The 13378-nt window shown below is 30.7% G+C and overlaps 2 protein-coding genes across 2 annotated transcripts; one reads left to right on the top strand and one right to left on the bottom strand.

Moving 5' to 3' along the window:
* The first annotated feature begins 4544 nt into the window (after window positions 1-4544).
* Window positions 4545-12723, top strand: LOC112803006 (cellulose synthase A catalytic subunit 2 [UDP-forming]). Its single transcript, XM_025846452.2, has 14 exons — window positions 4545-5381; window positions 5705-5900; window positions 6082-6299; window positions 6391-6493; window positions 6578-6749; window positions 6930-7196; window positions 8302-8647; window positions 8746-8883; window positions 8997-9122; window positions 9230-9442; window positions 9554-9824; window positions 9925-10121; window positions 10223-10573; window positions 10720-12723. Exons 1-14 carry the CDS (start codon window positions 5301-5303, stop codon window positions 11299-11301), a joined length of 3261 nt encoding a protein of 1086 aa, XP_025702237.1. The 5' UTR covers window positions 4545-5300; the 3' UTR covers window positions 11302-12723.
* Window positions 11744-12657, bottom strand: LOC112803007 (chlorophyll a-b binding protein, chloroplastic). The gene has a single exon (XM_025846453.3). It carries the CDS (start codon window positions 12655-12657, stop codon window positions 11863-11865), a length of 795 nt encoding a protein of 264 aa, XP_025702238.1. The 3' UTR covers window positions 11744-11862.
* Window positions 12724-13378: the final 655 nt, after the last annotated feature.

Raw genomic sequence — 13378 nt, forward strand, 5'->3', positions numbered from 1 at the left:
CAGAAATGGACATGTTGGGCAAAGTCCTTCCTAGAGGGAACAAATACAAACAGGACACTATTTATAATAATAATAATAATAATAATAATAATAATAATATCCTAGCTAACTAGAGGGGAATATTTTTTTTTTTGTGTAGGGTAAAATATATTTTTTGTCTTAAAATTTAGCAAAAATTTTAAAAATATCTTTAAATTTTATTTTGTTTCAATTTTGTCCCAAAATTTTTTTATTTATATCAAATATATTCTTGACATCTCAATTTTCAAAATATCTTATAAAATTGTTGTTAAATTGGTCTTAAATTTATTTAAAAATTAGTAGTTAAGGATATATTTGATGCAAATAAAATTTTTTTGAGACAAAATTAAAACAAAATAAAATTTAAGAATATTTTTAAATTTTTTATTAAATTTTAAAGATAAAAAATATATTTTACCAATTTGTGTATTAACAAATGAGTGCATTAAATAGATATATAGAAGGGGGGTGGGTCACTAGTAATGACTCATTGGTCAATTTTGAATTTATGAAACAATATTAAATTCTAATAATTTTACAAAATAATAGAGAAATCATGAGAATGAAATAGAAAAAATGTCTCTCAATTAATAATTTTGAAGAAAAATAAATAAGAGTCTGTTTCAGAAAGTGACAATACTAATAGTATACCTTTGATAACATTATTAATAGTGGTGCCCCAAGAAAGCTTCACTACTCTTATAACCAGGATCACCTATTTCAACATTGAAGATCACACATACATGGCCCCATAGTTAATTATTCAACTGAACCCATGCCATAAATATATAAGTTAAATTTGATATGAACAACAATTAATATTTTACTAGTACATTTACCACATTTTTTTATTTTTAATTTTACTATTAATACATTATTCGTGCACGTAACAACCAACACACAATTAAAAATAACTGCAAAATAATTAACGTATTATTCTTTAATAAAGTATTTAATCATCATTATTATTATTACAAATTATTAGCGGTTAATTATAGTCTAAACTTCGATTCTGTCGGTAGCATGTCCACTTTTAAGCAATAATACACTCATACCAAACCCTGATCCAATCCATCAAAACCAAACGCATTGAAATCAATGAATAATCGATTGGTTAAGAAGACTTGTAATATATAAAATCGTTATTTTAATTTCTTCATTTATTATTAAGAGAGTGACAGTGTTTGAGTAGTTTGTGTATACAATAAATTAATAGATATATGGCAACAACTAACCTAATTATTATTACTATGGCATAAAGGAATAAGAATCTGAATTGGTCCAATTGCTCTATGTTTTCAAGAAATCATCAAAATCTCCCTCCAACAGGAAGCTACCAGATTTTGAATTTTATTATATATATATATCGTGAAAATATAAAAATATGTATTTATATAAAAAATATTTATTTATTTATTTAAAAATATTTTTTTAAATAAAAATCTTTAAAAAATATAAATAATAGCTTTAAAAGTAATTTTTTTAACTTTTTAAGTATTTTTATTTTTACTATTAAAAATTTATCAAATACATTAAAAAAATATTTTTTTAATAATTTAATAACACTCAAATAAACACATCAAAATAAAATTAATAAAAATATCATCAATATACGTTAAAGCTTTATATATCCATTTTTTCAGTATAAAGGATAAAAATCGTTTATTTTTCTTCCTTTGTTGATTAATCCCTTTCACAAAATATGAATGCAGTACATAAATATGTCAACCTTGCTTGTCCTCTTTCTTTATATTATTATTTTATCATTTTCTTAAAGCTAGAATAGATTAATGTTGTACTATATATATAATACAACATGTACTTAAAACATTTTCAAAAAGCTTGTTTGTAGTTGAATTTTGATATAAATAAAAACCAATTAATCAGATCCATTTGTTATTAATATTGAAATTATAATAATATAATGCAGCATATATATAAATACTTTACCTTATTATTGTAATGTCATAATAAAGAAAAAATAATGCTGTGTGTCTGAAGATGCAAAATGTTTAAATGTGGACCACAAGGGAAGTGTCGGCAGCAATAATAATAGATGTACCATCTAATATTAGTGAGCATTTTTTTTTTCTTAAGGGGAGGCTTGACCTAGTCTAAAAGCACAATTAATAAATATTATTTCCTTCTAAATAATATATATACAATACCACAAGTCTATATAATCATTAATGTTGTTTTATCTGATAAAGTTTATGCTATTTGTGTGACCCTATTTCGTCACGAATTTCATGACCATATATAAGGACTAACAAAGTAATAATATACGGGAATTTATATGAAGTGAAGTTTAAAAAGTAAAAGTATCACTTTTTAAATCACGAGATAATAAACTGCTCTTGCGTATATTTAATTTATGTATTGGACAAAATGTAATATAATTGATATTATATTGTTACTTTTGTGCATCAAAATCTTAATAATTTTTATCATTATTTAATTAATATAAATATTAAATAATTTTTAATAAATAAATTTTATTAATTTATATGTATAAATTTTAAAAAATATAAATATAAATTATATTAATTTATGTATATAAATTTTAATTATAGATATAAATTATATATTTTTATGTGTAAATATTTATAAATATAAATATAAATTATTACTAAATATTAATTTAAAATAATAATATTTATTGATTATATAATATTGTTATTTGTGTATATATACCTAGCTAGCTAGATTCTGGAACTCAATAAAATAAAGTAAAATAATTAAAATAAAATAAATTCATCCTCGTAACTACGTATTTATAAGCTACGTATTTATAATCAATTCATTAGAGGATCATGGCCTAGTCAGAAACACTGACAAATTAATAATATTTCATAATGATATTTACCTACTACTCTTGTTAGGTAAGGTATATATAAATGTGTTGAAACTCACCAACATGGATTAAAAAAAATATTACATTCCAAACAATTCCTTCCTTCCCTTAACTATGTATCGGTCCAAATTTGCAAAAATAATATAATCAAGATAAGAAAATTAAAGGAATATTCACATGGCAGAACTAATGATGTACCTTTCTTGATTATTTTCTAGTTTTTGATAGACAGAGTCAAGTAACCATTGAAGGCTTTATTACTATAATCATGCATGCACAAGATTACATTCAGTTTCACCAATTTTCATGCAGCTTCAGAAGGAGAAACAACAGAACAAGTACAAAATAAAGAATTTAAATATATATAATATGGACATATGGGGTATATATATATATATATATATATATATATATATATATATATATATATATATATATATATATTGGTTGATTTACTAAAAGTCACAAGAGTTCATCATATGTATGTGTAGTTTCCACTATTGCTTTGTTTTGTTTCACATGATATTTAAATTCAAAGTATGCTAAGATTTTTATACATATCATGCATGGTCCATCCACACAAGCGGCACGTGACTTTTCTCCCCGCTCTTCAGCTATATATTTACCTTTTTCATTATTTTGAGATTAATTTGTATAAAACCTTTTCTTTATTATTTACTTAAATGAACCCTAAACATGATTGCAATATATAAATAAAACCTCATGATGGACACATGCATAAGATTTTATATTAGAAGTTGTTGATAAAATATGTCATATCTTTAAAGATATCTTTCAATATAAAAAGTTTGTTTGAATGTGTTTTTATGAAAAAAAATAAATTTGTTAAAAAAATAAAAATAATTTTATATTTAAATATTTCATGTACAAATATTTTTTTATTTAACAAATGATGTTTTTTAAAAAAAGATATAAATTGTAGTTTTTAAAAAATATATATTTTATTATTTTTTAATATTTTTATTTTTATTATTAAATATTTTGATAAATACAATAAAAAAATCTTTTTCATTGAAACAATCTTTTTCTAATAAGTTAATGATACCCAAATAAATTTAATAGCTTAATTCAATTATTAAAAATATAATTATTCATATGTCATTATTTATTAGTTAAAAATTTTAGAATAAATAATTTTATTATATAACATTAAAATTTTTATTAAAAACTTATATAAAAATTATACAAAATTCGAAAAAATATATTCTTACCTGAATATAACAATAAATTAAAACGGGTACATAATGAACATACTTGGTTGTTAACCTAATAATATATAGGTTAATTTTATTTCAATATTAAAGGTACCAAACGGATCAAAAGAATCTTCTAATTTAATCATTCATCCAAAGCATCATTTTGATCCAAATAATGGAGATGCTGAACTAATTCAAAACAAGCACACTTAATGACTTAATATTTTTGAGTTGACTTAGTTAAGTAAATTATTTACCTGACTGAATTTTACATTCTCAAATAGTTTCAACTCCTCTGCTCCACCAACATCAGCATTCAGCAGCATCCACCCAAACAAAACATAGGGACCCACCGAAAGTTCCATCAAGCTTAAAAGTATTAATATTCAAATCTAAAAAATATATACTTTTATATTTTCTTATATACAAATATTATTGAGACAGACACAGTTGGTTAGGCATTGATATTCACGAGTGCATTATTATTATTCTTCTTTGATAACTATTAATGTTTTTACGTTGGTTTAATATTATTGGCTAGATTACTTAATATAACATATATTTGTTTTTAATTATTTTAATTATTGTATTTACATAAAAGATATGTGACATGTTTTTTGGTTGCTTATAGTAACTTTTAATTTCACATGTTAAAAATTAATTTATTGTAAATTTAAGTTCTGTTTAAGGGTTTGTATTCATCAATAATTGCTGCATGCATAAGTTGAAATTTACAAATTTTTAATATTTATTTAAGCGGACGAGTGAATTGACTATTCGAGACATTATTAGAATAAGGAAACACTTGTATATGTATCCAACTAACTACGGTACACTTGACAACACACATGTACAATTGTACATATACATACGGATACATAATAAGTTGTTGTTTTTGGTCTTGTTCTGTGTCTGTGTATGATGTTTCCACTTTTTCCTTTTCTCCCTTTTCTTTCTCTACACTCCTCTCTTATAAACGTGTTTTGCTGCAACTTTGTGTGTGTCTCTGAGAGAAAAAAGGGAGAGACTAGTTAAGTTTAGTACTACTAAATTAGTAGTAACATGGCAAATATGTTACAAAACTGGATTCTGCAAGAAAAGAATCGTTTTAACAACTTTCTTTAGTTGTTAACAACCAACTCCTTTTGTTTTTCTATATTTGCACAAGCTGTGTTTGTTATATTGTGTGTGAGAGCTGAGAGGTGTTAATGGATACCAAGGGAAGACTCATTGCAGGGTCTCATAACAGGAATGAGTTTGTTCTTATCAATGCTGATGACACTGCAAGAGTGAGTCTCTTTCTCTTTCTTATACATAATAATCTTCCAAAAATGTTTGTCTTTTTTATATTCTTGTGCACACTTCACAAAGCCACGTGGAGAGTTTGAATAAGAAAAACAAAGATCTCCATTGGGTTTTGTTTTCATGGATTTCTATTCTAAAATTGAGGCCTAACTGATTCTTTTGCAACTAGTTTCTGAAATAAGTGTTGTAATTGAAGGTTATCCTTTTTATACTTTGAATCTTGTGTCGGTGAAGTCATCAACCATCCAAGTTTTTTTCATGAAATGATGTCGCTTAATTAGCATAACTGCTATCATGATTTATGCAGGTGAATGCTGTTACAGAATTGAGTGGACAAATATGCCAGATCTGTGGTGATGAAGTAGAGGTCACAATTAATGGTGATCCATTTGTTGCTTGCAATGAGTGTGCATTCCCTGTTTGCAAGCCTTGCTATGAGTATGAAAGAAGAGAAGGGAACCAAGTTTGCCCTCAATGCAAAACAAGATACAACCGCATCAAAGGTTTCATCTTTCAACTTTGATCCCTAGTTAGTAACTGTCTCAGAATAGAAATATAGAAATACTAAAACACCCAAGCCAATCTATCTTGATTGTCTCAGTGTCTCTGTATTTTCTGTTCCGAAACACTTACCAAACATATTTATGTTTTAACTTTTAACTTCCTTTGTTGTTTATATATCAGGTTGTCCTAGAGTTGAGGGTGATGAAGAAGAGGATGGTGTTGATGATTTGGAGAATGAGTTTGATATTGGCAGCCACCCTCATCATCATCATCACATTGCTGAGACAATGCTATCTTCTCGCCTTAATGGTGGATTAGGAATCAGTACCACACCTTCAGAGTTTGATGCAGCTTCTGTGGCAGGTTCTGAGATCCCTCTACTAACTTATGGTCAAGAGGTAAAGTAAAATGTAAAGCATAATTCTCCAACTCTTGTAGCTGTTCATTTTTTAGTCTTTTTCTCTAATATTCTTTTGTGTGTCAATTAAGGATGTTGGAATCTCTGCTGATAAACATGCCCTCATTATTCCCCCATTCATGCCTCGTGGAAAACGTGTTCATCCTATGCCTTTTCCTGATTCCTCTGTACCCGGTAATTTTTTAAGGTCAAACTTCAAAGTCAAAGTTGTTTGTGTGTATCCTTTAATGTGACAAATTAATGCTGCTGGTGATGCAGTTCAAGCAAGAGCTATGGATCCTAAGAAAGACTTGGCAGTTTATGGATATGGAAGTGTTGCATGGAAGGAAAGAATGGAGGACTGGAAGAAGAAGCAATGTGAAAAACTTCAAGTGGTTAAGCATGAAGGGTGTAAGGATCTTGATGAGTTTGATGACCCTGAGTTACCAAAGTAGGTGAAATTCTTATAAAACAGTTTTACACGTGTATCCAACTACGTAACGGCACATTAGTAAAAATAATTATCTTTGATATTGATCGCGTGAATGATTGATGTGATCAAAATTAAACTCTATAACTTTAAATTACATTTCTCTTACAATAAAATTTTCACTTGAATTTCTTCTAATAGAATGGATGAGGGGAGACAACCACTATGGAGAAAGTTGCCAATAAGTTCAAGCAGAATAAATCCATACAGAATAATCATAGTTCTCAGGATTGCAATTCTCTGCCTCTTCTTTCATTATAGAATTCTGCACCCTGTGAATGATGCATATGCATTGTGGCTCACATCAGTCATATGTGAAATCTGGTTTGCTGCTTCATGGATTCTTGATCAGTTCCCAAAATGGTGTCCAATTGAAAGAGAAACATACCTTGATCGTTTATCTTTAAGGTAGTTCTTAACTAGTATGTGTATCTGTGATGATTGTTCAATACTTCATTACTGTCTCGGTTTCAAAATAAACTAGATTTAGAGAATAAATTAGTTTTTTTATATAAAAAACTTTTTCATAAAAATACTAATTTATTTCGTTAAGTTAATTTAAGAAGTTGTATTTAATTAAAAGAGTAAAATTACTTACATATATTAACTAATTGTTTACATGGGTGAGATAAGAGTAACTACTTATGCTATTGTCCGTTGTAACTTATTTTCTAATTGCAATAATAAGTTAATAACATCAATATATGAATGCAATCAGGAAAAGAAATCAAGTCATATTTGTATTTGAAATTATACATCCAAAAATTGAATAATAAGGTATATCAATTATTACGTGAAACAACTAAATTGTGAATTTAAGTACTATTTTAATCAATATGAATATAATAATAATGATTATTCTCAACCATTGGAGAAGAATACACACTTTCTAAATAAAAACTTGGAACGTTTACTGAAAATTATACATTTTTCTTAATGTTTTTAAATTAGTTTTCTCTTATTAAGATTTTATTCTTTAGGGTAAAATTTTGAATTTAAAATTAAAAAATATAGTGATAATTTTTATCAAAAGAACATATTAACACATTATAAAGAATTCTCTTGATTAAGTTTAATTTTTTTTATAATAATGATTTCATATCAGAGGAATAAATTAGCACATATGATGAACTTTTTTATTGTGATTTTTTATAATTTATTTTTAATAATTATCCTTTAAATTAAATTTTAATAAGTATTATTAATTATTGATGGTAGTTTTTCTCATAACCTATTATCATTAAATTATATTAAAAAAAGTAAATAAAAGAAAAGAATCTTAGTACCATAGATTCATAACCTATCATCATTAAATCGTTTTAAAAAGAGGAAATGGAATAAAGGCATTTTAGTATCACTATATAGATTAAAGAATACTATACCAACTAAAAAAACTTATCTTATAAAATAGAGTGACATCAAATATCTAAGAATGATGATGAAACTACTTTAATTTCTTTTGTAATGGAGGGAGTACTGATTATTCTAAAGCTAATGGTTTACAATGTAACAGGTATGAGAAGGAAGGGAAGCCATCAGAATTAGCTTGTGTAGATGTATTTGTTAGTACTGTTGATCCTATGAAGGAGCCTCCACTTATCACTGCAAACACTGTTCTTTCAATCCTTGCTGTGGATTATCCAGTGGAGAAAGTTGCATGCTATGTCTCAGATGATGGTGCTGCCATGCTTACATTCGAAGCACTTTCAGAGACATCTGAGTTTGCAAGGAAGTGGGTTCCATTCTGCAAGAAGTTCAGCATTGAACCAAGAGCTCCTGAATGGTACTTTGCACAAAAAGTTGACTATCTCAAAGACAAAGTTGATGCAGCATTTATCAGAGAGCGTCGCGCTATTAAGGTTCGAAAAATGTCTTATCACTTTGCTTGTGTTTCAAGTAATCTAAAATATGATCTATTTTATTGAGTTCTAAACATTGTGTGCTGAAAATTTGACAGAGGGAGTATGAAGAATTCAAGGTGAGGATTAATGCATTGGTTGCGACGGCACAGAAGGTTCCTGAGGATGGTTGGACAATGCAGGATGGGACTCTATGGCCTGGAAACAATGTTAGAGATCACCCTGGAATGATTCAGGTGAGTAGTATATATATTTTGTTTTTCAGTTTCAGTCATAGTTCATAATCACAAGGCTTGTTTGGATGAATTCAATTGTGAATTTGTGATGAATGATGATACTCTTTGGGTAGGTTTTCCTTGGTCAAAATGGTGTCCGCGACATTGAGGGAAACGAATTGCCTCGCCTTGTTTATGTGTCTCGTGAGAAAAGACCTGGATATGAGCACCACAAGAAAGCTGGAGCTATGAATGCTTTGGTAGAATCCATTTTTATGTGTCTATCAAACTTTTTCTCAGCTTTCTTTTGTGTCTTCATTTCTCTAACCAGCTTATATGATGTTTTTTTTTTTTTTTTTTTCAAAAGGTGAGAGTTTCAGCAATTATCTCCAATGCTCCTTACCTGCTGAATGTTGATTGTGATCACTACATAAACAATAGTAAGGCCCTTCGTGAAGCCATGTGCTTTATGATGGATCCTACATCAGGGAAGAAAATTTGCTATGTACAATTTCCTCAAAGATTTGATGGGATCGATCGTCACGATAGATACTCAAATCGCAATGTTGTGTTCTTTGATGTATGTAACAATTTTAATGTTCTCTTCTTGATCCTTTTTTTTTTGTATGTGTCTCTGATTGTTATTTTGATTTGAAGGAAGAACTAATCTCTGGTTTCAATTTCTGTGTAGATCAATATGAAAGGTTTAGATGGAATCCAAGGACCAATATATGTGGGAACTGGGTGTGTCTTCAGAAGGCATGCACTTTATGGATATGATGCCCCCTCTTCCAAGAAACCACCACGGAGGACGTGTAACTGTTGGCCTAAATGGTGTTGCTGCCTCTGTTGTGGATCTCAGAAGAAGAAGAACAAAGGGAAGCCAAGTATGAAAATGTTAAAGAATAAGGATGATACAAAGCACATACATACACTAGAAAACATAGAAGAGGGAATTGAAGGTAAGGAACACTTAAAATTTGCAGTGTGTTATTGTTTGGAAATAAGTATTATAAGATGCTAAAAATAAGTAAATAACACACATACTTTTGTTGCATTTAGGAGTTGAGAGTGAGAAGTCACTATTGATGTCTCAACTGAAATTTGAGAAAAAATTTGGGCAATCTGCTGTGTTCATAGCTGCAACACTTATGGAAGATGGAGGCCTTCCAAAAGCAGCAAGTTCTGCTACACTCTTGAAAGAAGCCATTCATGTAATTAGTTGTGGTTATGAAGATAAGACAGAATGGGGTAAAGAGGTATCTCTTGATTCTCTTCTATACTTAAAGATTTTTCAACTGTGGCTTTTTAAGCTTGATAGTGTTATGTGTATTTAATCCTGTGCTAAATTGGGTTTCAGGTTGGGTGGATATATGGCTCAGTTACAGAGGATATTCTAACAGGTTTCAAGATGCACTGTCATGGCTGGAGATCGGTTTATTGCATGCCGAAAAGGCCTGCTTTTAAGGGTTCAGCCCCTATAAATCTTTCTGACCGTCTGCATCAAGTTCTCCGGTGGGCGCTTGGATCGGTTGAGATCCTGTTTAGTAGGCATTGTCCTCTATGGTATGGCTATGGTTGCGGCTTGAAGTGGCTAGAGCGGTTTTCTTACATAAACTCAGTTGTTTATCCTCTCACTTCAATTCCCTTGATTGCCTACTGCACTTTGCCTGCTGTGTGTCTTCTCACTGGGAAGTTCATAGTCCCTGAGGTAGGATTACTTGCGTTACAAGATATTGTATTCTCATGTCGAACGTTGCTAACTTAGTTTTTAAGAGATCAACAAATTAGTCCCTGAAAGAAAGTAGATTTTCTTTTACATAGTTTTTCATTGATGCTTCATTTTCTTGTTCTCAGATTAGCAACTATGCCAGCATAATTTTCATGGCACTCTTCATCTCTATAGCTGCAACTAGCATATTGGAAATGCAATGGGGAGGAGTAGGCATACATGACTGGTGGAGGAATGAGCAGTTTTGGGTGATCGGTGGCGCCTCCTCGCACCTCTTTGCGCTCTTTCAAGGGTTGCTAAAGGTCCTAGCAGGAGTTAACACAAACTTCACTGTGACATCCAAAGCTGCAGATGATGGAGAGTTTGCTGAACTCTACATATTCAAGTGGACATCATTGTTGATTCCTCCATTGACATTGCTCATAATAAACATCATTGGAGTTATTGTTGGTGTCTCTGATGCCATAAACAATGGCTATGATTCTTGGGGTCCTCTCTTTGGGAAGCTGTTCTTTGCACTTTGGGTCATTGTACATCTTTATCCCTTCCTCAAGGGTGTTATGGGAAAACAAGAAGGTGTTCCTACAATCATTTTGGTTTGGGCTATTCTCCTTGCTTCAATCTTGACACTTCTTTGGGTGAGAATCAACCCCTTTTTGGCCAAAAATGACATTGTTTTGGAACTTTGTGGATTGAAGTGTGATTGATGACTAAGGCACATAAACAAACATAAGCAAAATTTGCATAAAGTTTTTTGTCAAATAACATCAGTAGATGCAGAAGAATCTCTTGGTGAGAGACACTGCTACAGAAAGGGTTCATTGTGGTGGATGTTTGTAGATATACAAAAGGGCTGTGCATAAAACAATTTAGAGTTTCATTATTCTTTTTTTATACATGTGCTTGCTTGGATTCAAGGTTAGTTTAAATTCCCATAGATGAGGTGAGGAGGTTGTAATTTATAGTTTCTTTCTGAATAAGGCATCTCATATTTGTAACCAAATGTGATTTTGTTCTAGCTTTTGCACCAAGTGAATAAAACATGATCACTTCATAGCATCTCAAAATCTGTAGTTTTTAAGCTATTGCTTGTTATTATATCAAATATCACTGTATAATTAAATTTCATAAAAAGTGCATAAAAACATATTAAAGAACACAAAATAATTCACATTTCACATATTCCAATAGATACATCACCATACAACAATATGATCATAAAATAGACACTGGAATTTCATTACATTTTCTCTATAGTATGAGCATAGTCACTTTCCAGGGACAAAGTTTGTAGCATAGGCCCAAGCATTGTTGTTGACTGGGTCAGCAAGGTGGTCAGCAAGATTCTCCAATGGTCCCTTTCCAGTGACAATAGCCTGAACAAAGAATCCAAACATAGAGAACATGGCCAGCCTGCCATTCTTGAGCTCCTTTACCTTCAGCTCAGCAAAGGCCTCTGGATCATCAGCTAGGCCCAGTGGGTCAAAGCTTCCACCTGGGTATAGTGGGTCAGTCACCTCACCGAGAGGCCCACCAGCAATACGGTAACCCTCAACCGCACCCATTAAAATGACCTGGGTGGCCCAAATGGCAAGGATGCTCTGAGCATGGATCAGACTTGGGTTTCCCAGGTAGTCAAGCCCACCCTCGCTAAATATCTGAGACCCGGCCTTGAACCACACCGCCTCGCCGAATTTGACACCGTTGCGGGCCAAGAGCTCGGGGAAGACACAGCCCAGGGCCCCAAGCATGGCCCACCTACTGTGGATTACTTCAAGCTCACGGTTCCTAGCAAATGTTTCTGGGTCGGCGGAAAGCCCAGCAGTGTCCCATCCGTAGTCACCAGGGAATTCACCAGTGAGGTAGGAAGGGGGCTCACCCGAGAATGGGCCCAAGTACTTGACACGGTCTGGGCCGTACCATGGGCTTCCAGAGGAAACTTGCTTGGTGGCTGCTTTCCTCATGGTGACTCTTCCAACACCAAGCTCTGGGTTGGAGGGTGAAAGCTTGATTGCTTGGCCAGCCAATGAGGGAGAAGAGAGAGCCATTGTTGAAGCAGCCATTGTTATTATACCAATGAAGAAAAGAAAACTTGTGAATGAAAGTGAAGAGTTAAGAGAACGGTTGATGCTGTGATAGGTTAACACTTCACACTATATATATGGCAAACGTCCTTATCTTATGAAATCTATATCGGAGAGTCTATTGGCTTGAAAAATCTGTTTTGTTTTATAAGCTCATACCTACAACTTATTATCATTCATGAATTTTCTTTATTTTTCCTTGGGAAATATATCAAACATCTTGAGAAATAACTATACCGTCCAATAAGGAACTGCCATTTGTGATTTTGGATATGCTATAATATCTCTAATGTATGTTACATTGGTAACAAAGAAATGTGTATAGTGTGCATTGATCTCATTATTAAACACCAAGTTATATTGTAATATTAGATTATGGTTTAATATTGATGCACAGATATATTTTATACAATTGTATAGTTACATTTATTCTTTTAAATAATTATTTATGCAATTATATAAAAGATATTTATTTTTGTTATGTGACATTATATAATTATATAAAACTATTTTAAATTAAAAATATATCAAAATTAAATTCTTAGATTATTAGTATTTCGCTTCAATCATCATTTTAATCTCAATGTCAGTAATAGATAGTCTTATCTTCTTTTTGTGGTTCATGCTATAGTTACCAACATAAGAATTGTGATTTGAGATCATGATATCTAAAATTTAAAATTATTATTACAAGTTCCAA

The sequence above is a fragment of the Arachis hypogaea genome, chromosome 5 (assembly GCF_003086295.3).
Source record: "Arachis hypogaea cultivar Tifrunner chromosome 5, arahy.Tifrunner.gnm2.J5K5, whole genome shotgun sequence".
Taxonomy (NCBI): Eukaryota; Viridiplantae; Streptophyta; class Magnoliopsida; order Fabales; family Fabaceae; genus Arachis; species Arachis hypogaea.